The 22705-nt window shown below is 36.1% G+C and overlaps 2 protein-coding genes across 2 annotated transcripts in view; one reads left to right on the top strand and one right to left on the bottom strand.

Moving 5' to 3' along the window:
* The window catches only part of LOC6046306 (nuclear receptor coactivator 1), a 339035-nt gene that overhangs the window by 59427 nt on the left and 256903 nt on the right, over positions 1-22705 (top strand). The window lies entirely within an intron of this gene.
* LOC6040634 lies at positions 4973-6076 on the bottom strand. Its single transcript, XM_038250778.1, has 3 exons — positions 5652-6076; positions 5277-5597; positions 4973-5233 (listed from the first exon to the last, which is right to left on the bottom strand). The coding sequence occupies exons 1-3, from the start codon at positions 5961-5963 to the stop codon at positions 4973-4975; spliced, it is 894 nt and encodes a 297-aa protein (XP_038106706.1). The 5' UTR covers positions 5964-6076.

The following is a 22705-nucleotide window of genomic DNA, read 5'->3' as shown; positions in this document are numbered from 1 at the left end:
GCAAAGTGAGCTGTCAAACTTTGTGAGGGGTTTTCTCGAAACACCGAGTTGATTTACGGGTGCCACGATATCTTGAGATGGGATGGACCAAATTGGCTGAAATTTAGGGTGAAGATTCTCGCAAGACATATTTCGTGTGCATGAGGAAGTCCGATTTAGGAATTTAAAAAAAGCATTTAAAAAAACCACAAAAAAATGCTGGCTGTTCTTTGAAACTTCTAACTTCAAATAGCTATAATGATACAAAAAAAAAATGTCGTCAAATTTGTTTTTTGATAGATAAAAGTGTACATTTTAATGCCTTGAAAACAGTTTTTTTTTAATTTGGCTCATGCCAGCTTCTGACATTTTTCGAATTATTTTTTGATAAATTCAAAGGAATGTCTAAAAATTATCGGACCGGCCACCTTTTTTCTGAATCATCGTTGTTTTGAACTTGTTCAAACAGTTGAATTTCATTTGTTTTAATCTGAGTTTTTTTTAGGAATTAAAGCCATATTTTACCAAAGAGCGAGGAACAAAAAATATGACAAAAAATAATTATCTTTCGAAAACTTGTACGATCGTTTTTCATCTATTCAATATATAATTATTAACAACTGCTTTTTTAATTTAAAAATTACCTCTTATAACTATTCAAAGAAATTTTCATGTTTGAAAGAAGGGAAAAAAACCTAAAAAAATATTGAAACCAAAAAAGGAACATTCACGCTTAACATATTTAACAAATCAACTTTATTACTCATTTCTTTTGATAGGGTTCGCAGACCTTCAATATTTCTAGCTCATCGGCAAGGTCTGATAAAAAAACCTATTCAACGATAGTTCGCATGGAAGATTCAGACAATATTTCTATCACAATATCTGAAATCCGGCCTCCAAAAAGTGTATGAATAACACTTAAGTGCTGATAACTGATCTTCGATGTTTTAAACTCATTTGAAAGGTTTTCAATTATCTAACTAACGACGGGTTGCATAAAGGACTCGGACATCATTTTCATTGAAATATCTGACATCCGGACACCAAAAAGTGTATAAATATCACTTAAGTGCTAATAACTTTTGATAGGGTTGTCAGATTTTCAATGTTTGGGTCAGATTTTCAATGTTTTTTAATACCTTTCTGAAATTTTATAACATGATAGGTTTTGAGCATGAGCATGAGCATGGTTGACTACCAATGAGCTGCTACTCCGTTATTGACAGATCAGCTGAAGTTAAACAATGAATCAAAAATGATCAGTGGGAGCCAACCATCCGATCACTGTTTAACCTCTAAGATCCCTACTTTATTAGTCAATACCGGCGCCCTCCCAAGAAGCCTGCAGTTGAACGAAAGGGAGGAATGTTAGTCCGATAGTTGAAGTTGCAGACTCACCAAGCACATAGTTTTTCGCTACATACTTGTTGATGCCGCTTGAGACCGTTGAATCCACAGCATCTCCTTCAAGCATCACGTGATTAATTTTTTTTGGGTTAGTAGGATAAGGTATTGGCTTTTCGATGTATCCCGAGCTACGACGCTATGGGGAGAACTTTCATAACAGATCCGTCGGCGAGCCTTCCGAGCAACGATGCTATGGGAAGGTCTTTCTGGTTAACACACAAAATCACTCACACACAGTTATTTTGCTCCACTATTAACTCAACGATCCAAATTGTCAGTGCGTCTTTCGACCATTATAAAGAAATGGCTTTTTCACCGCAAAAAAATAAAACCTTATTCGGAAAATTTAAACACAATCGACCCGACGCCGTGCCTTCCGATCAACGATGATATAGGAAGGGCTTTGAAAATCACAAAAAATCACTTTTCACTCCGAATATTTTTTACGATCACTCGCTCACTTTGCCAACTATGCACTGATCTGTATAACATGATAGGTTTTCTTGCAAAAACCACCCTTTTTACGATCTTCCGGACATATGCCAAAATAGTTTTTTTAGCATAACTTTTGAAGTACTTAACTAAACTTGCCGATTGTGAAGGTGGGTCTACGAGGTCAAATTAAGAAGTTCATTTTTCGAGTGATTTTATAGCCTTTCCTCACCCAAGTAACATTTTTTCCAAGAGTTCTACAAGAGCTCTTCAAGATAGCTACAGCATAGCAGTTTGGACCGCGGTAGGATAAAACTCTCTACAAGTACTCTTCCAAACTCCTGAAGAAGTTTTGTAGAAATTTTTATCCTACCGCGGTCCAAACTGCTATGCTGTAGCTATCTTGAAGAGCTCTTGTAGAACTCCTGAAAAAAAATGTAACTTGGGCAGTAAGGTGAGGAAGGCAAAAAGATTTATGTTCTACTCATGTTTTAAAAAAATCGAATGTATTATGTTGAATTACAATAAAATCTTTGAAACTATCTTTAGTTCCGAATTTTTCTCACAAAACTATTCAAATAAATTTTCATGTTTGAATGAATGGAAAAAAAAACTTACCAAAAAGAGACAAGATCAAATGATTTAGAAGGATTTTGAAAAATAATAATAATGACTGCAAACAGGGCTGAGGATCAACAATTTTAAATAAAATTGGTACTAGCCTCATTGTGAAAAAAAAATCAAAATATGTTTGGACTTACAGTAAAGCAAAAATAATTCTGTTTAACTTAACTATGTATAGAAGAATAAAAAATCATACCTAATTATTCAACTCATTGCAGGAATAAATGAAACTTGTTGTAGTTCTATTTCATTAACTATTTGTTTGTTACATTTTAATAAGCTATATTTGGTTCGGCAGCTAATAAAAAATAACAAATTTGACTTCTTTCAAACTCTTAAAAGCAATTCCAATTGTAAAAGTTTCTTTCGGTGCAGTATGATGTAAAGCATGCAATTTCACCTATTCTTCTTAAAAATTGCCAAGCTACCCAAAAGTGTGGGAGCATACTAACGTCATGATTTGAAATCCGGACACTTAGTAGCATATTAATAAGTTGGAAATGTAGAAATATCATCAGGATGTAGTACAAACAGACAATTTTAAGAGAATGCATGCAAAATAACATTTTTCATCAAAATTTCAAAATTAAAATAACATGTTGTGCTTCAAATCCCGCACACTGATGAAAACTGATTTGAAATCCGGACACTGTTGATCCGAATTCCGGACACTCGATTTTGCTTATGAATCGCACATTAGGTCTTAAATAAGCTGTTAACACCAAAACTATCGATAATTTGTATAAAAAATTGCTAGAATTTAAGGAAATCAGAACCATAAATTTCTGCTTTGCCTCCTCAGTGCTTCGAACGCCTATGAAATATTTCAGCGAAATGTTTCACAGTTTTGGGAAATCATGTTTTTATTTAATTTAACCGTTTTGGCATTGGCTACAGCGTCCAAACATATTTGAAATGAAAGTTGATGTTAGAATTCATCATATAGCACAGTTTTGACAATAATTATGCAAACTTATATCAAAATAACTGATAAAACAAGATGAGGTGTCCGGGTTTCTAAGCGTCCGGGAATTCGAAACATGACGTTACAGCAATAGTTAGTTGCACACGCTGCTGCTGCTGGTTGCAATGAAACACAAGAGGAAAGAACAAACAGCAAACAAACAAAAAAAACGTTACTTAATCCACCTTTAGGTGGTTGGTGCCTTCCTCTCATTTATAGAGTGATTCCAACCCCCCTAAAGTGTCCACATGGTTTATGGATCGCCCCTAACGTGTTCGCCGCACCAAAGAGGTCCTAATATAGTAAGTTATAAGTAAAAAAAAAACAGACCACCTACAGACTTTTTGTCAACATTGTACATACATGGGAACATGGGAAAAAGATTGAGGTTATGTAAATTCAGAGCATTTTTTAAACTGCTTGTAATTTTAGATAGATAAGTCAGATCTTGAAAAGTCTTAATCCACAAGAAAGGTAATTTCATAACCTTTCTAAAAAAATATATATATATAGGGCAGGTTTTCATGCAAAAACCACAAATTTCAAATTGTGAAATTTATATGCAACAGTTTTTTAAGCATAATTTTTTATGTGCTTAACTAAATCTTATGAATTTCAATAGGGACTTATGGGACCCCTAGATAAATCGAATGAAGCCAATACAGTCAAAATCGGCTCAGTCAGTGACGAGATATTCCAGTGACATTGATTCGGTACACATGTCTACATACAGCCAAACACACAGACATTTGCTCTGAGTCGATATTTATAAACGGCGGTAGGTCTAGGAGGTCTAATTAAAAAGTTCATATTTTGAGTGATTTTATAGCCTATCCTCAGTAAAGTGAGGAAGGCAAAAACTTTTTTGTATGGATCGTGGACAATGCCATACACTAACCCCCCCCCCCCCCCCTTCTGTGGTTTATGGATGGCCCCAATTTATCAAATTTGTCCCCCTACTGCAACAATAGGATGACCAGATCGAGTTGGGTCTTCTTCAGGACCTTGAACTTACCGATGCAATGGGTACATGTCTATGTCCTTGACCATAAAGTCAAGCAGATGCTGGTAGAAAACCTTCGTTAGATTCGTCCGTGCCCGCCGGCAATTTGACCAGCTTGAGGTCGTTGTAGGTAAGCTTGGCGTTGATGGCGGCCGCAGCAGCAGCCTTGACTGCTCCTCCGCCCACTTTCGCTTCTCGGCTTCCGCTTTTTGCGTTTGATTTCCGCTTCATTCTCCCGCGCACTTGAACTTTTCCGCTTCGGCCGCCTCGTTGAGCTTCAGCAGCAGTGCACTCAGCGAGCGGTTTATGTTCCAGTTTCATCAGCTTGACGCCGTCGTAGATGTAGGGCTTGCTCACAAACAGTTTCTTCAGGAAACGTTTGGCGGACCTCAAGTCTTGCAGGTGCTCGATAATCAGTCCGGAATTTTTCACGGTCATCGGGTAGACCGGCAGGTTGCGGATGAATCCTGTGGCACCATACAACTTATTCGAGGGGACCATTTTCATGGAGCCGTCGTCTAGATCGAGGACTTCGACGGCGTCCAGGGCAAAAACTTCCGTTAATCTGCTTGTCCGCCAGAGAAGTCTGTGTTGTCAAGAACCGCATCGCATCCAGATCGTCTGTCCACGGCACTTCCAACTTTTTGCTTCAGCAGCTCGTTCTTGCGCTCGTCCGTCAGTATCCACAGTACATTGGAAAACCTTCTCTCGTGCTGCTTCTTGGCCGCCGATTTGCCCGACTCGGTGTCCTTCTCGTCAGAGCCTTCTTCTTCCGGCTCTCCGGCCTCCTCATCTTCCTCCTGGCTGACCTTATGCTTCCACTCCTTAACCGGATCAATCTTCTGGTTGTCGTCGTGCTGGTACTCCAGCAGTGGATCTCCCAACAACCGGGTCAGCGCGGACATCATTGTGAACATCCGAAACGTTCAACCGTGTCAGTTCCATCGTGCGTGAGTTCAAGGCGAACGTTAGAGGGAAGTTGTACGAGCTGGTCGTGTTGTCACAGAAACAACCCAACGGAATCTTAACGTCCTTGTACGGCACGTCATACAGTCGAAGCTCTCCAACTCGACTATCCGGAACCGCTTCCGACGGTGTACACTTTGCCCGTCCCGTATGACCATCAGACTCAGTCGTACACGTTGCAGAATCTCCGAAAGAAACGTTGAACAGATCGATGCGTACCTGCGTTAATCAATCATTAGTTCTAATCCGCCATCCAAGGTCCAAACACCTTACCCTCTCCCCAACGGATGCCTCAAACCGGTACAAACAGGTTATGTTACTCGCTCCACCCCGCCCATGCAGGAACACATTCCATGGCGATTGAAACTCTCCCTTACGCTTCCGGAACACCCTTGAACAGAGCAGCGGAACATCCTCTCCCTTCTGCCCAAGGTACGGCTCACCTCCGAGCTCCGTATCGGCAAACTCGTACTTGATGCCGAAGCTGGACGGAAACAGCGAAGGTCCCGTCATCGTGTGGAACTTGATTTTCTGCGAAGAATCCCCAATTAAGTCCGGATTAAAATCCCAACTTTGTAAGAACATACCAAATCACTCCCAGTGCTGACGTAGCTCTCCAGCGGTGTGCACGGCCGCATCCGGTGGTTGTTACGATCCAGCGAGACGTGGTCGCACAGCTTGGGTGCGTCGTTGGCGTAGAACTCCTCCCGGAAGACTCTTTGATCACTTCGTTGTCCTTGCCGTGGCGCGATCCGTCCTTGCCTTTCCCACGGCCAACGGACCTGTAGTCCTATCGATCCTCCAAACACCAGCCCTTCTCCGAGCCCATGCCACCGGACACCTGATGGGGCTGGGGCTGCGGGTGTGGATGGTTGAAGATGCTGTTGACCGTTGGTCCGTAGATGAACTGATCGACCGGGTTCCACACGTTGTCCACGTTGATCTTCAGGTTCTTTCCGTGCTGGTTGATCGTGCCGTAGTGGCCGTAGTACGTTCCGTTTGTCGTTACGCTCGAAACAGGTGAACATGACCCTTCGTTGACCCGGCTTCAAACCATCCAACACGCACGGAATCGAACGAAAGTTGTCCGAGTTGGAAAACAAAACCAACTCCAGGTTGGTAAACTACTTGTGGATGTAGAAAATCGCTCGGGTGGTCGGTTCTCCACCGAGTTCTTCGTACCGGCGTCGTTGGCATCCCCAACATCTTGGGAACGCCCTGGATCTTGGACTTTTTCGAACCGGATCACCGGCCAAACGCGTACCAAACCAAACCAAACTTTGTTTATTTTTGTTTGAAAAACACAGGGTAATACAAAAAAATATATGTTCAATGACAGACGATGATCGACCAATAGAGCTGTGCCCTGCTACGTTTTTCTGTTTCATCCCAGTCGCGGCGTTCTGGTAGGATTCGGGCAAAGTGAATGATGAACCGTAATACCAGTACAGAGCGGATTCGTTAATAGAGTTATCTACGTGCGCATGTATTGCGTGTACGTACACGAAAAAAAGTGAGGTTAAATTTTGTACCGTCCAGCAAAACAAATGGCGTGCTAGTGTGCGTGAGAGCGGGCTTAGATAACTCTATTTGAATGGAACTGCATTCGAATTAGCGAATCCGAATTCGCCCTTTAAAAGGGTATTGAAAATGTACCTTTTAAACGGGTAACGCCGGGTGAACTTAAAAAAAGGATAGAAAGTATCCTTTTTGAGGATTGAAAGTACCTTTTGAGGGATACTTGTGATTTTGAGTGTACTTTTCGTTACCACAGACAACGTATAAGCTTCCCCAGACAATTCCCATAATTAAGTCGAGCGGTTTCGGCCGACTCATCGGCCAACGAGTCTGACGGAATCGATTATTAAAACAACCGGTTCTTAACCAATTGGGTCTTAAAATTAGGCTTAGATTGCTGATATTATTGTTTACAGCGATAAAGCTTGTTTTTCTGACAACAAAGAGTTTAAAATGGATTTTTAAATTATTTTGAAAAATAAACCTAGCGGTCCTTCTTGACAAAAAATGTGCTACTTGACAGCTCTTTCCAAGGGAACCATAGTTGGTGCATCGAAAAAATGTTGTCTTGACAACTTTTTTGCATTGAAATAAAAAAGTGATCAGAAATGGTTTTTGAGCGAGTTTATAATCGTTGTACATCAACATTTACATAGGGCTTTAGGACTCTATTTAGTCTGTGAACAAAAAAAAAATGTCGAGTAGTACCTTTTCTGTCAAGAAGGGCTGCGAATTGACCGCTAAAACTGTCTGCAGCGCGAAGTTTTATAATTGTTTCAAATTGCGAGCAGTTTTAAATTTTTAGAACTGGCGGTAATGAAACTAGAACACGGTGCTCGCAACGCGCTGATCTAAATGTTGTTTTAAAAAAAATGCTTTTAATTGTGTGCGTATGATTATCAACACAGCATCATAGTGTGTGTGTAAGAATACGTGGATATCTCTATATATCTGATTTTTTTTTGAAACTGAGTTCTATTCCTGTTCCAAATCGTCTCACGTTTGAAACAAACTCGTCGAGCAGTTTTATTCCGGTTTCAAAATACTGCTCGAAAAATAAAACTGCAACTCCGCGTTGCGGGTGGTCTGTTTCAGTTCTATTTGAAAAATGAAACAGCTAGAACAAAGTAGAGCCGCGTTGCAACCAGTCTAAGTAATTTTTTAAATTGAAAAAACGTGTTTTTACCGGGCTATCACTGGATCAATACTGTCTTGGCAACACTGCCATGTTTGGTTGGGCGTAAAGGCAAATGCTCGTTTGGATACAAATGGCAAATCTCTTCTGATATTGCACCAATATGAAGCCAATATTGTAGTCCATACTGTACGCAGCCTAAGCGTATTACGTGAATATTATGCGCGTAAGATATTCACGTTGATATTATGCGATATTATATTATGCGCGTATGATACGCCGTATGCGATATACTCGAAGTGATTACAAATTAACATTTGTAGTGCGCCATTACATCGAAATGCATTGAAACATCACAAGCGTTAAAGCGGCCAGGCCTACTGCGTAAAGTCGTATCGCAGATACATGATTCGTTTGAAGTGGGTTGAGTTTGAGCACGGAGTAAGAACCGTGGGGACACACCACCATACGCTCCGAGATTTGGTTTTATTCGGTTGGAGCACCATGCTAAGAAGGTTTGGTACTCCGGGACCCTCTGGGATGGGGATGGGACATTGTATTTCCACGAATGCCCTGGACACTATTTGCCGTGGTTATAGCGCCACAACTCGCTCTCTGTAACAGTATTCCTAATTCCAGACCAAGTTCACCAAGTCGTCATGGCCTAGTGGTTAGCATTTTTGCTTACCAATCCAAAGGACGAGGGATCGAACCCCACCTTGAGCGACTTTAATTTTTCGTCAGCCACGGCCGCTCCCATACTCGACTTAAATCCATTCCTGATCACTTTTTTTCATTTTAATGCAAAAAATAAATAAATTGACAAGACAACATTTTTTCGATTGATCAATTATAGTCCCCTTGGAACGAGCTGTCAAGTAGGACCTTTTCTGTCAACACGCAGAAAAATGTTTTGTAGAATCAGCCTGTACGAGGTTTGAATCAACAAAATTTTTGTTGAATATAATCAACGCCAATTTTGCGTTGAAACAAACCTTGATTTTCTCAATTCCACAAAAGTCTTTTGTTGTTTTGAAAAAGCTGCTCTGACGTTTAGCGTTGATTCAACAAAAATCATGATTTTCAAATCAACAAAACGTTATGCCTTATTTTTCTGCGTGAAGAAGGGCCTCGATTTTTTTTAATTGATTAAAAAATCCATTGAAATCCTTTGAGGTCGCGGCTTAATTTAAGGACACAATTGGGTCCTAAAATGAAGCTTAGATTGCTGAGTACAAAGACCCTTTGTACGACCACAAAGAGTTTAAAATGGATTTTTAAATCAATTTTGAAAAATTATCCTCGCAGTCCTTCTTGACAGAAAAGCTCCTACTTGACAGCTCGTTCCAAGGGGACCATAGTTGATCCATCGAAAAAATGTTGTCTTGTGAATATTTTTTTTGAATTAAAATGAAAAAAAGTGATCAGAAATGGTTTTTAATCGTGTTTTTCACTGTTATACATAAAAATTGACAAAGGGTTTTAGTACCCAATTGGGTACTAAAGCCCTATGTAAATTTTTATGTACAACGGTAAAAAACACGATCAAAAACCATTTCTGATCACTTTTTTTTCATTTTAATGCAAAAATAATAATGGCAAGACAACATTTTTTCGATGGATCAACTATGGTCCCCTTGGTTAGGTTAATTTTTCAAAATTGATTTAAAAATCCATTTTAAACTCTTTGTGGTCGTACAAAGGGACATTGTACTCAGAAAAATAAGCTATATCGCTGTAAACAATAATATCAGCAATCTAAGCTTCATTTTAGGACCCAATTTACTTCGACCAGTCTCCCTGTTTACATACCAATTTTTCATTACTGAATTCAGTTAAATTTACTGAAATCTGCACTACTGAAATTTTCAGTAAATGAAAACTTGCTGAAATTTCAGAAAACTTTGACAGTTTCAAACAAATTTTAACTGAAGTTCAGCGAAAAACTAACTGAAAATTTCAGTAGTGCAGTTTTCAGTAAATATTAACTGAAAACGAACATCAGGATTTGCTGTGTAGGGTCTCACTAGTCAATTTCACTTCGACCAGTCTTCCTATTTAGGATCTCTAATGTTGAATAATACCGCACAGCTCTATTCGTCGTTCATCGACTGTCATTTCATAATTTTTTTTTGGATCACCCTGTGCATTCGAATTTGAAAACCAAAACAGAATAAGAAAAAAAAATTAGTGAGGTTATGCAAATCCATTCGTTTTTTTAAGTGCTCGTAACTTTGGAAAGGTAAGTCAGATTCCAATTTCTTTTAATCCATCCGAAAGGTCTTTTTATATCCTTTCTAAAAATATATAATATGTAAGGTTTTCATGAAAAAACCACCCTTTTTTGCATCATTTTAAATATATATGAAACAGTATTTTTACCATAACTTTCAAAATACTTGATAAACCATTATGATTTCAAATAGGAAGATGTGCGAAGCTAAGACGGATCTAATGAAACCTCTCCGGCCAAAATCGGTTCAGCCAGTGACGAGATATTCCAGTGACATTGATTCGGTACACATGTCTACATACAGCCAAACACACAGACATTTGCTCAGCTCGTGATTCTGAGTCGATATGTATAAATGACGGTAGGTCTAGGAGGTCTAATTAAAAAGTTCATATTTCGAGTGATTTTATAGCCTTTCCTCAGTAAAGTGAGGAAGGCAAAAAACGCCAAACAGCACATTCGCACGCAACGCTTTCGCATTTGTTGTATGTGTATGTGAGTTTGTGTGCGCGGCTCAGCTCATTCATTTCCCTTGACACACATTTTGGCTCAGGCTTGAAACACTGCTGCTGCTGGTAGCAACTCGTGTGTGTTTGTATGTGTGTGTGCTTTTCTTCTTGGTTTTTTTTAATGCGTTTTTTACCACTCTTCAAATAATGGTTTCTGCCTACCACACACTACCTGTGCGTTGTTTTGTAGTTTTGCGTTAGAGTGTATGTTGTATCAAATACACAGAAAGAGAGAGAACTTAGAACTAGTCAGTCAGGTTGGAAGGGGTGGGCCGATGGGATGAGAGGTGATTTGCGGATTTTTATTGTGCGTAAATGAAGTGATCACTTTTTACGAGCCGTTTTGAGGTTTCCGTTAGTTTGATGGTGGTAGGGTGCTTCACGTGTGCGTTTTAATGGTCAATTAAACATCTGTTGCATTGTCATTGTGTCATTGTGTTCACACGCATATTCACCACATGACGAAATCGTATTACGGAAGTGTCATACTTTCGTTGCGTGTTTTGAACCGTGATCAAAATTACCTAAGTTTGTAAGAGATTCTTCATTTCTTCACTTCTTCACTTCTTCTCTTCTTTACTTCTTCACTTCTTCACTTCTTCACTTCTTCACTCCTTCACTTCTTCACTTCTTCACTTCTTCACTTCTTCACTTCTTCACTTCTTCACTTCTTCACTTCTTCACTTCTTCACTTCTTCACTTCTTCACTTCTTCACTTCTTCACTTCTTTAATTTAGCAAATTACTTCTAACCTTGAGACTGCAGTCTGACCAAGTCACAAATCAACTCTTACTTGTAACAAAGAACGTCCAGCCATATTTCATTCTAGTCCAAGTAACAACTCCATATCGTGCCCAATTCATGGCTAGCGTCCCATTTCCGCGTTCTATTTATTGGCCAATAATGGACACGTACGAATCTACTCCCGGGCTCAACCCTCTCCCTCGTCCCCTCGGGTTTGTGATAGGAGAAAAATCGCACAGCTGACCTTCACTGATAAGATATATAATTCACCTTCCAGCGACGGCGAAATACAACAGGTGTGCAAGAATGGTACCGTTGAATGGGGTGGCATTGTACTTGTTTTGTTTTGTTTCGTGACTACTTCACCGATTCATGATAGTTGAATTATTTAAGCCGCACACATTTTAAATATTTTGATTATTGTATTGCTAAACTTGCCATAATAGATGCGATAGAATACAATACAATATTGTCAGTTTCTCTCCAAAGTACACGCCGCGCAGCATTTCAGAATGTGCCGTAGAGATTGTTGCCAGCAATTTTCTGCACTTTTGGTACAATAAAAAACATACCTGGCAACAATGCCAGGTGATTCGAAGAAGAACATCAACAAAAACAAAACGCGCAGTATAGGATTTGACAGCGCGCATTTGCCGAAAGTGCGGCGCGTCGTTTCGAGGCTGATATGCCGCGTGTCTTTTTCGGGAATACGCGCAATACAATACAATAGAGTTAGAGTTAGAGTTAGAGTTAGAGTTAGAGTTAGAGTTAGAGTTAGAGTTAGAGTTAGAGTTAGAGTTAGAGTTAGAGTTAGAGTTAGAGTTAGAGTTAGAGTTAGAGTTAGAGTTAGAGTTAGAGTTAGAGTTAGAGTTAGAGTTAGAGTTAGAGTTAGAGTTAGAGTTAGAGTTAGAGTTAGAGTTAGAGTTAGAGTTAGAGTTAGAGTTAGAGTTAGAGTTAGAGTTAGAGTTAGAGTTAGAGTTAGAGTTAGAGTTAGAGTTAGAGTTAGAGTTAGAGTTAGAGTTAGAGTTAGAGTTAGAGTTAGAGTTAGAGTTAGAGTTAGAGTTAGAGTTAGAGTTAGAGTTAGAGTTTGAGTTTGAGTTAGAGTTAGAGTTAGAGTTAGAGTTAGAGTTAGAGTTAGATTTAGAGTTAGAGTTAGAGTTAGAGTTAGAGTTAGAGTTAGAGTTAGAGTTAGAGTTAGCGTTAGAGTTAGAATTAGAGTTAGAGTTAGAGTTAGAGTTAGAGTTAAAGTTAGAGTTCACTCACCAATTAACAGTAGCCCAAGCACTAAGTCATTCCCATGGAACGCCCACCCGTGCCGAATGTGGGTCGTATCATTGGGCCACGCGGATCGTTCAACCGCCATGTTTGAGGTTAAGTGCGACTGATTAGCAAACATGATAAGCGGCAGCACTGATAACGCCGGGGGCAATTCCACAGGTTGGCAACGACGACGCCACAGCCTTGAAAGGTCGCTGCTCATCGACGAATCATTTTGCACACAAAAATAACACACTCGCAATTACTCACTCCAGTGTTGGACTAGGAGTTGGCCAACGGTCCGGAAGAAGCCAACGTGCCAAGCCTTGGCAAGTTTTTGCGTGCTTCATTAAACTTTTGCTCTTGGACGCTTTCGCTGGAAATGTTTACTTTGGACGCAACAACAACAGCAGCAGCAACTTTGCAAACTCAGGTGGAATGAAGAATGAAGCGAGAGAGAACTTTCTTTGTTTCCGTTGAGGTGGTACTTTTCCTTTGGCCAGTGGAAGACGAAGAAGTGGGCTTTTCTATAGTCATGTACTAAAGAAGGGGGCGTTCAACCGAAGGTTTTCTAATTGTGAAGAATTATGCAAAGTCCTTGCTGCCAGGATGAATGGAAAGGAACAGGGCGAGTGGATATTGTGTATCGCCAGCCTGGTGGAGATTCCAATAATGGGCCCAGTGAAGCATGTAATGTGCTGGAATTGTTTGTTCCCGGAAGAATCCAGGAAAGGCAGTGGCGTAGGATATTTCAATAGTGAAAACAAAATAATGTAATCTTTTGCTAGACAATTATGTTGCCTTTAAGAAATAGAAAAAACGATCATTTATTTGCAAATTTTTAATATTTGTTTAACGGAAGTGATTTAAAAAAAAGTGTGACTTACTTTACAGATTAATCTGAAGTTTTCATGCGTCAAAGTTGAGAAAAAGGTATAAAAATTTAATCATACATCTAATTTCCCTGCCTTTTGTTCAAAACTAAGTACCAACTACTTATACAAAAAGAAAACAAATATTTGGAACATGATATAAATAAAATAATAAATTGATGATAATTCAAATGAAACCATAAAATCTGGATCAAATTTGAGCTTAATAAGTCAAGTAAATGTGTGGAAAAACGATGCTCAAATTTGAAATCTCTGATTCTGAATTTAATAATTAAATCACGATTATTCTTCAGTTTTAGTAAATTAATTCCAAAAAACTGAAAATTTAGGAATTAAACACAAATCAAGTGGTAGGAACTACATAAAAAACTGACTTTATTTTTCCGAATAACTGCTTATCTATTTTGGATTAATATGGAAAATCAAGAAGGAGTTATTAATTTTAAATTTAGTCTTGAAAACGGTCGAGATAGGTTTTTTTTTGCATTCATTTGAATTATACGTCAAACTTTTCTTCGAAAATTATTTTTGTCACTCAGAGATGCAAAGTGCAATATCTTCATTTTTGAAAAGTTTTGAAACTTTTTTTTAAAGGTCCTACAAACAGAGGTAGTTCTTTTAAAGCTTTCAGGAGGTTTGAAAAATTTTTTTCTTGAAATGATTAAAAAAGTAGAAGATCATTTAATCATATTTTTAGTTACATGATTCCTCTAAAAATTGATGTTTGATGATTGATTTTTTTTAATATTTTCTTGGGAGTGTCCCTAATAAGTTCATGTACTTTCCTAAAAATATTAAGTTTTGATTTGTTAAAACAGTTCAAAATCTTCTTGAAAAATAAGTCGTTTATTTGTCAGATCAAAAACATCAATTATTGTTTTATTTGTTGAAATATTCTGAGTACAAGAATACTTCTCAAATTTGTTCAGCAATAGAGCGTCCAATTTCCCGGGGTTACAGAATTCCCGGGAATCGGGAAATTTTCAACAAATTTCCCGGGAAATCCCGGGAATTACCGGGAAATTTTAAATTTATCAAAAATGGTTCTGATCCTAATTTTAGTTAATATTTTGCAACAAAATAGTATAAAATAGCAACTATAATGGTCAAAATAAGTGTTAGGTTTAATCATTGCTATGGCTGCTTGTAAAAAAATACAACTTCAAGAAAATCTATAAATTTTCTAAATATCTGTCTTTCAATTCGTTCAAAATATCAAAAAATAATTATTAGTATTTTGTATCATTTTTAAATCAAAGTGTTTGGAAAGTGAGTAAAATTAATCCGAGCTCCAAAACGATATAATTGCTTAGAGAATATGATAATGAATAAAATTGATAATTTAGATTGAATGAAAAAAAAATCATGCAGCAAATGTGTTTTTCATGACAAAACATTGAAATGAAACAAAATATAATAAAGAAAATATGTTTTTCATAGCAAATAATTTATCCAGAACAAAACTAACTGGTTTAATCTCATGAATAAATCGATAAGCATTGAGTTTACTTTAAAAATCGGCTATTCACTTGAAATACCATTTTTATGTAATCGCAACTCAAAGTTTTCAAATGTATTTGAAATATGTTTGCATTTTTTGGGAACTTTTTATAAAATACGAAGTAGTTTTTTTTTATTATTAAATCTTACGCCCTTGGTAGTTCTAGAGCTCTATAAATTTTCAACTTTCAACTTCAATTTCCCAAACACTTTTAAACAAATTAACCTAATTTTTCCTGAAAAAATCCTCTTAGAGACATACCAATTAAATTTTCTTCCAATTTGGTCATGATAAACAAAACGCAAACAAAATAAATTTTGATCTTGGGGGGAAGAGGTACCTTATTTTCAAATTATATAATACATTTTAATTGTTTATTTTTATTTCATAATATCGCAATTATTGTTGCCCAACAAATAAACGAAATCTATTCCAAGTTGTGAATGCTTCAGAAATTAATAAGATCTGAAATAAATTTTGACATGAAATTTTCAGACGAACTGATAAGTTCAATAAGAACAGAAAATTGAATTTGATAAAATAAAATTTAGTGCTTTCATTATTTATTTTGAAGTTTCAAAAATGTACCAAAAAGTTAAGAAAATGTATACTTCCGCTTGAATTTCGGGAATTCCCGGGAAATTTCTAAATTCTAAATTTCTAAATTTCCCGGGAATTCCCGAAATTCAAGCGGAAGTATACATTTTCTTAACTTTTTGGTACATTTTTGAAACTTCAAAATAAATAATGAAAGCACTAAATTTTATTTTATCAAATTCAATTTTCTGTTCTTATTGAACTTATCAGTTCGTCTGAAAATTTCATGTCAAAATTTATTTTCTGAAATCGTGTCTTATTAATTTCTGAAGCATTCACAACTTGGAATAGATTTCGTTTATTTGTTGGGGGAAATATTTTTTTGGGAAATCCCGGGAATTCCCGGGAATTTTTTTCCCGGGACGGGAAATCGGACGCTCTATTCAGAAATAATTATAATTTTTGAAATTTGTAAATGTAATTTTTAAACGTCTCATTGCATGTATAATAGAGATAAAGAATGTTCATCTACCTTTAAAAAGGTTTTTTTCAGCCATGTCATTATGATTTATGAAACAAAATATCACAATATTGTTTATTCAATTCCGAATATCAGCAATGAAAAAAATATTCCTGAAAAGTTAGTTCCAAAACTTATTAAAATTAATAAAATGTTGAAGTTTCAACATTTTTAATTTAAATAGAAAATTTAGTCCTAATATGTTCGCAAAACTACTTTCAACAAATCCCATAGAAAATTTAACTAGCAGAGATGATTTTGGAATATAAAACATGTTTTCTTTCAAACAAAATTCAACTTTCAAACTATTTACATTTTGAAATTTCTGATTTATATTTATTTTTCACATGCAGGCGATACCATAACATTTTGCTACAATCTTTCATAGGATCGAAATAGACATTTGTTAACCAAAATATAATTAGAAGTGTTGTCATTTTTCAATGTCATTGTTTCGGAAAGCTTTAGTCGATAGACAAATTTGATATCATTTTATAGATGCAAAATCGGATTTAAAATCAGAGTTCAGAAAACTCTTCATAAATTCGCCTTCGAAGTTATCGTTTAAAATGGGTCCGTGGTCCACAAAAATCATTTTGCGGGACACATTTATTCCTCGTCTTTGCTGGCTCAAAGTTGTCTATTTGTTCCTCTTAAGCTTATTTTGAAAAATTCTGAAAATTTTATAATTTTGGTAGATTGTACCTGTTCTTTCCCGAATTTCCCAACAACTTTTCATATTCATCAGAAATTCTATTCTATGATATTTAGATAGGGGAAAGTGGGGCAAGTGTAACAAGCTAAGGAAATGCTCGTTATAACCCATTAAAAAGTTAAAAAATCTGTCTGATTTCATTATAATCATCTTATTCTAGGTCTTGACTAAGACTTTGTTTAAACAAGTTTTTAAAAAGTCCTGTTTTTTAATGTGAAAAATTGATTTTAAAATTTTTGATTTTCCGAACGTTCTACTCAACTAGTGGGGCAAGACGAGCAACCCGTTGGGGCAAAAGGAACAATGCATGAAAAAATATGGTAATTTGCTAACAATTGAACTGTTATCACTTAGATACATCAGATTAGAACGTATTTGAATGGTTTCTTCCATTTTTAGATTAAATAATAATATTTTACTAAATTTTTTATCGTTTTTACGAAAAAAATACTACTTCGATGATAAATAGTAAATTTTCATAATATCACTATACTTTGTATGTACAATTTTTTTTAACGATTGTTTATCAGTTTTTAAGTACTTTTATGTATTTATTTCCCAATAAAATATGTTGTTGCAGCAATTCGTAATTTTTTCCATACTAATAATCCATATGGTACACTTGCCCCACCTGAACAAGATTTTTTAAAAGCTCTCAACAAAAATAACCAAAAGTTAAATCATACTTTGTAATAGGTGCATGTCATTTGTAGGGACACTACTGATCTAGGAAAAATAGCACTTTGATAAAATGAGCCTTAAAACGAACCCTAAGCCTTATTTTGTACTTTCCAAATATTATAAGAAAACAAAGGTTTCGAAAAAATCTTCATTAAATCTTATGCCCCGTGGCGCTTACGTCATTTTGGCGGTTATGTGGTAGTAGAATCAGCTAATTGCATTGCTAGCAACAATTCCTCATACTGGAAATAATCAAAATTGTACAAATTACGGCCGTAGGAGCGATTGTTCCTCTTGCCCCATATGGTCGTCTTGCCACACCTTCCCCTACCCCATTTATATGAACAGTAGAGTGCGTATTGAGCCCAAATCCAAAATATGAACTTTTTTTTAAAAAAAAATATCACTTTTTGAGGCATTTTGGCCACTGAAGCTTTTATTTTCAACAACATTGGCGTGTAGGCCAGATCCTTGCGCATCTTTTGGCATTTATAACATTGAAATTTGGAGCACCCTGGAGCTCGGTACAGACCTTCAAAGTTTGCCATTTTTTTTTTTTTTTTTGAAAAATTGACCCCAGCGAAATCGTCTAGGGCGTCGCGAGGAGCGACGTATATCTTTTTTGCCAGGGGCGATTTTTCGAAAAAATGTCAAACTTGTCTGTACCGAGCTCCAGGGTACTTAAAATTTCAATGTTATGTATGCCAAAAGATGCGCAAGGATCTGGCAAACACGCCAATGTTGTTGAAAATAAAAGCTTCAGTGGCCAAAATGCCTCAAAAAGTGACATTTTTGAATAAAATCTGTTACGTCCAATCAAGCTCATATTTTGGATTTGGGCTCAATACGCTCACCGGAACAAACCCCTGAATGTCCACCAAAAAGTCATTTTTGTTACATCCTAATGGACATCTATCAAATTTGTATGGACAAATTAATGACGAAAATGGGGTCTTTGGTTTCAGGAAAAGCCCCTGCAAAGTTTGAGACAGATAAAAAAAGCTGATTGCTGAAAAAATGCTCAATTTAGTAATAGAGGAAACCCAAAAAAAATGATTTTTTTTACTGAGAATTCCTTTAAAGTGCAACACAATAAAATTTCCAAATATTTTGACTTCCTTAACGAAAGGCACCTGAGATAGGCAAACAATTTTTAAAAAATCTAATTTTGCATCTTGTATCATAAAATTCCATTTTAGTTACTAAAACATTACTAAAACATCTGTTCGTAAAAGGAAAACTGTAATCCATTAGACTTAAAAAAAAGATTTTTGCAAGTTTAGAAATTATGTTGTTTTCATTTAATTTTTGAGTAATTTTACCTGAATAATTTGTAAAAATGTAAAATTCAACAAAAAAAATATCACCATTTCCAGAAATAGTATCTCCAAATTATTTTTACTGTGTACAAATACATTAAAAAATTAATACTGTGCATTGCATAAAAAACAGGGTTTTTTATTTGAAACTACCAAAACATGCTAAAAAAAACCTCACATTTAAAATGAGACAGCACTAAATACCTTTCTACACCACTGACCATTTCTAGCCGGCAAATCGAACGGAAGAAATTGATGATTTGTGTTCAAGACAATGAGTGTTCCGCACATTGATCTAATTTGCAGTCAGTGCCATTGAAGTTGCTGATCCAGCTGCCTGGAAACTTTTTTTCCGGTTCGAGTTTCATCAGCTGAATCGAAAACTTCAAAAGTTAAAAGTATCAATTGATTGATAAATGGGTTGTGAGAAAATAGTTGTATCCACCAGCTGTGAACATTTTCAATTTATGCTGTTATAAAGTTTAATCCAAAAAAAAGTTGGCAATTATTTACAACTAGGATTCACACTGAAGTACATCACCGATTGAACAAAAAATCACAAGCAATTACCAACAGAAACACAGCCATCAACGCCACAACATTTATTGCCTTCTAATCTCTGCCACAATCACCGCTCTCCCTCTCGAAATCCAAATTCTCGATTCGCCCCCCCTGATTAGTAGTTTCCCGAGTCCGAAAAGAGTCTTGTATTAAAACAGTATTAAGATCCAAGTTCTATAGTAGGTACCAACAACGTGGAGAAGACGACAAACTCTTTGCCAACTCTTTAGCGATTGCCATAAAAATAATGACTTTTATTGTTGTGACAATAAAATAAACGGGAGGTTACGAGCGAACTTCCTTGCCCGGCCAGGTGGTTTGAGGTTAGGATGTTCTATTCTTTTCTTTGCGATGGTGAGTTTGTTTGTATTATTTGAAAAGTTGGACACTTCAATTAGGCACTCTAAATTGTTGAAAATCAATCTTGAAAATATTTATTATTTACGAGTTTTTCTTGTAAAGTTCAAAACTTTTACCTGAATTCAACCAGTAAAAACAAGTTACCAGCGCGCGTCTTCGTCGCCTTATCCCTTCATTCCGGTAGATAAGGTTTGCCATCCTACCGTGGAAGCGCACAATTGCCCATCACAGACACACACTTTACTCACTTGCACTATAGTTTAGCTTTAGTATTATTGACGCGGTTGTGGTTACAACACCACCGCACACTGTGTGTTAGTGCTTAAGGGTCGCGGCAAGATAAAAATACTAAAGTCGTAAAGCTCAGCGTGAGATTTTACGAACTAACCGACCGCTCGCGCGTGTTTGTCGTGTGAGAGTGCACCCTTAAATTGAGTGGCGGTTTTAAATGTTTCGAAGTATGGATTGCTGAGGGTTAGTTGTGAAATGTATTGGCCTTGAAAAATGTTCTTTTGTAAAAAAAATTAACTCGTTGAATCCGAAAACAATTCCTCCCTAAATTTTTAACATTTATGTCTGATTCAGAACAAATCTACAACAATCTATAATTTTTTTATAACTTTTTTCCAGAAACTTGGGTTGTGGGTTTCTTTGTGCATGTTGAAGCTACAAATGTAAATTAGAAACTTCATATCACAGTCTAAGGCACAACAAAAAAACTGAAGTTTTGGATATTTTGGTAGGGATTGCTAGGCCTAAATTTTTAAAATAAATGAAAGTAATGATGAATAGTTTGTGTTCTAAACAGCAAGCATAATTCAAATAATAAAAAAAATCACAAAAATTGATAAAAATTATGCAAAATCAAACCATTATCAAAAAATGTATAACAAGTTGAATTTTCTTTTCTGAGAATCAACAAAAAATGGGAAGGAGTCCTTTAGGTTGAAATTTGGAAAGTTTATTTGACCAGTTATCTTTTATTTTAGAAGTAAAAAAATTAAGGGCATTGTATAGTGGACCACCCTAATTTTCAACAAAACCAAAAGTTGCCCCTTTCCATTTGCAACAACTCTTCTCAAGACACCAAAGCTTCAAAACTTCACCATTTTTCGGAAAATCCGTTTTCCACTTAATTTTGCGATCTGGACCACTGTGCAATGCCTCTAATTTTTTTACTTCTAAAATAAAAGGAAACTGGTCAAATAAACTTTCCAAATTTCAACCTAAATCGAGATATTTAAGTTTTAAATTTGCATCTTTTTTACCTTAAAATGACTGGAACTTTTGACCCTTAAAAATAAAATTGTTTGTTTTTTAGAGCTCTAAAAGTTCCCCGAACAACACTTTTCTCTAAAACTTAACCCTGAATTGCCACGTTCAAAAAACTGATTTTTGAAGGTTTACTTAGATGCTTTCTATTAATTTGGTCGTAGAAGGCGTAGATTACGAGATAAAATTTTGGTGTCTTCGACAAAGTTGCTTGGTTTGGCAAACTCAACAACTTTCTAGAAGACAAAAAAATCTCAAAAATATTCCTAAAAAGTTAGATTTTCAAAATCACACTAATAGTGAACCATCCTAATTTTCAACCAAGCCAAAAGTTGCCTCTTTTCATTTTCAACAACTTTTCTGAAGACACCAAAGCTCCAAAACTTCACCATTTTTCGGAAAATCCGTTTTCCACTTAATTTTGCGATCTGGACCACTGTGCATTGTTTTAAATTTACCTTGCAACTGGTTTGAATTTCGAACTTTGCATTAATTTTTTTGTCCTTAAACGAAAACTTCAAACAGATAGTTAACCCCCCCCCCACCCCAATCATTAGTTTTCAAAAAACAAAAACAAAAATTTGTGGCGAAAAAAAACTTTTTGCGATAATAAACATCTAAAATTTTCCATAATTCCAAGGATTTTTAAATCAACCCAAACATGCTAAAATCATTCTTAATGCAAGGGAATGCATTTTAAATTGATTTCAGCTGATTGCACTAAAATTTACATTGAAATTTTGAAGTTTTCTGAAAATATATTTTTTTTGCCCTTTAATTTTTTGGGCCAATTTTGAAGGAGGGGAGACAAAAAATTGTACCAGCCTTATGTTAATGTAAAAAAACTACAAAAAAAAGTAATGCATTCAAAAAATTAAGACTTTTACGATTTGTACTGATTGGCAATCCTAAATTCCAAAATTAGATAAAAAAATTAAAAAGTCTTAATTTGATTTGTTTGCAATCCACAGTGGTCCAGATCGCAAAATTAAGTGAAAAATTGATTTTCCGAAAAATGATGAAATTTTGGAGCTCAGAAGAGTCGAGATATCTTCATTTGAAAATGTCTAATTTTCAACGGAAAAGTGTTTGGGACCACCCTAACAAAATTCGAAAATTGTTCAGCTATATGTTTTTCCATGTAATTTTGCCCGCTGAATCTATGTCTGCCTTCAGAATTGGAGTCATTCATAGCGTCATTTTTGGTCATATTTAGGGTTTCTATAAAAAAACCCAAAATATGACCAAAATTGATTTTTTGACACTTAAGCGCCTCTTTGAAATTAGAAGTTTTAAATTTGCATCTTTTTACCTTAAAATGTCTGTAACTTTTGACCCTTAAGTCCAAACTGACTTGTCAAAAAATAAAAACGTTTTTTTAGAGCTCTAAAAGTGCCCCGAACATCACTTTTCTATAAAACTCAACCCTGAATTTGCATTTCTTTCTTGCATTTTTTTTATATTAACATTAACTGTAATAATTAAAGCATTTTGTGATTCTATTTGTTTCGAAATTTGGTAAATTAAGCATGATATTTGATACTATTTTGTTAAAGGATGAGTTGATAACAA

This window comes from Culex quinquefasciatus, chromosome 2 (genome assembly GCF_015732765.1).
Source record: "Culex quinquefasciatus strain JHB chromosome 2, VPISU_Cqui_1.0_pri_paternal, whole genome shotgun sequence".
Classification (NCBI taxonomy): Eukaryota; Metazoa; Arthropoda; class Insecta; order Diptera; family Culicidae; genus Culex; species Culex quinquefasciatus.
The sequence above is the reverse complement of the archived record's forward strand: the minus strand, read 5'-3'. Positions and strand labels throughout refer to the sequence as shown.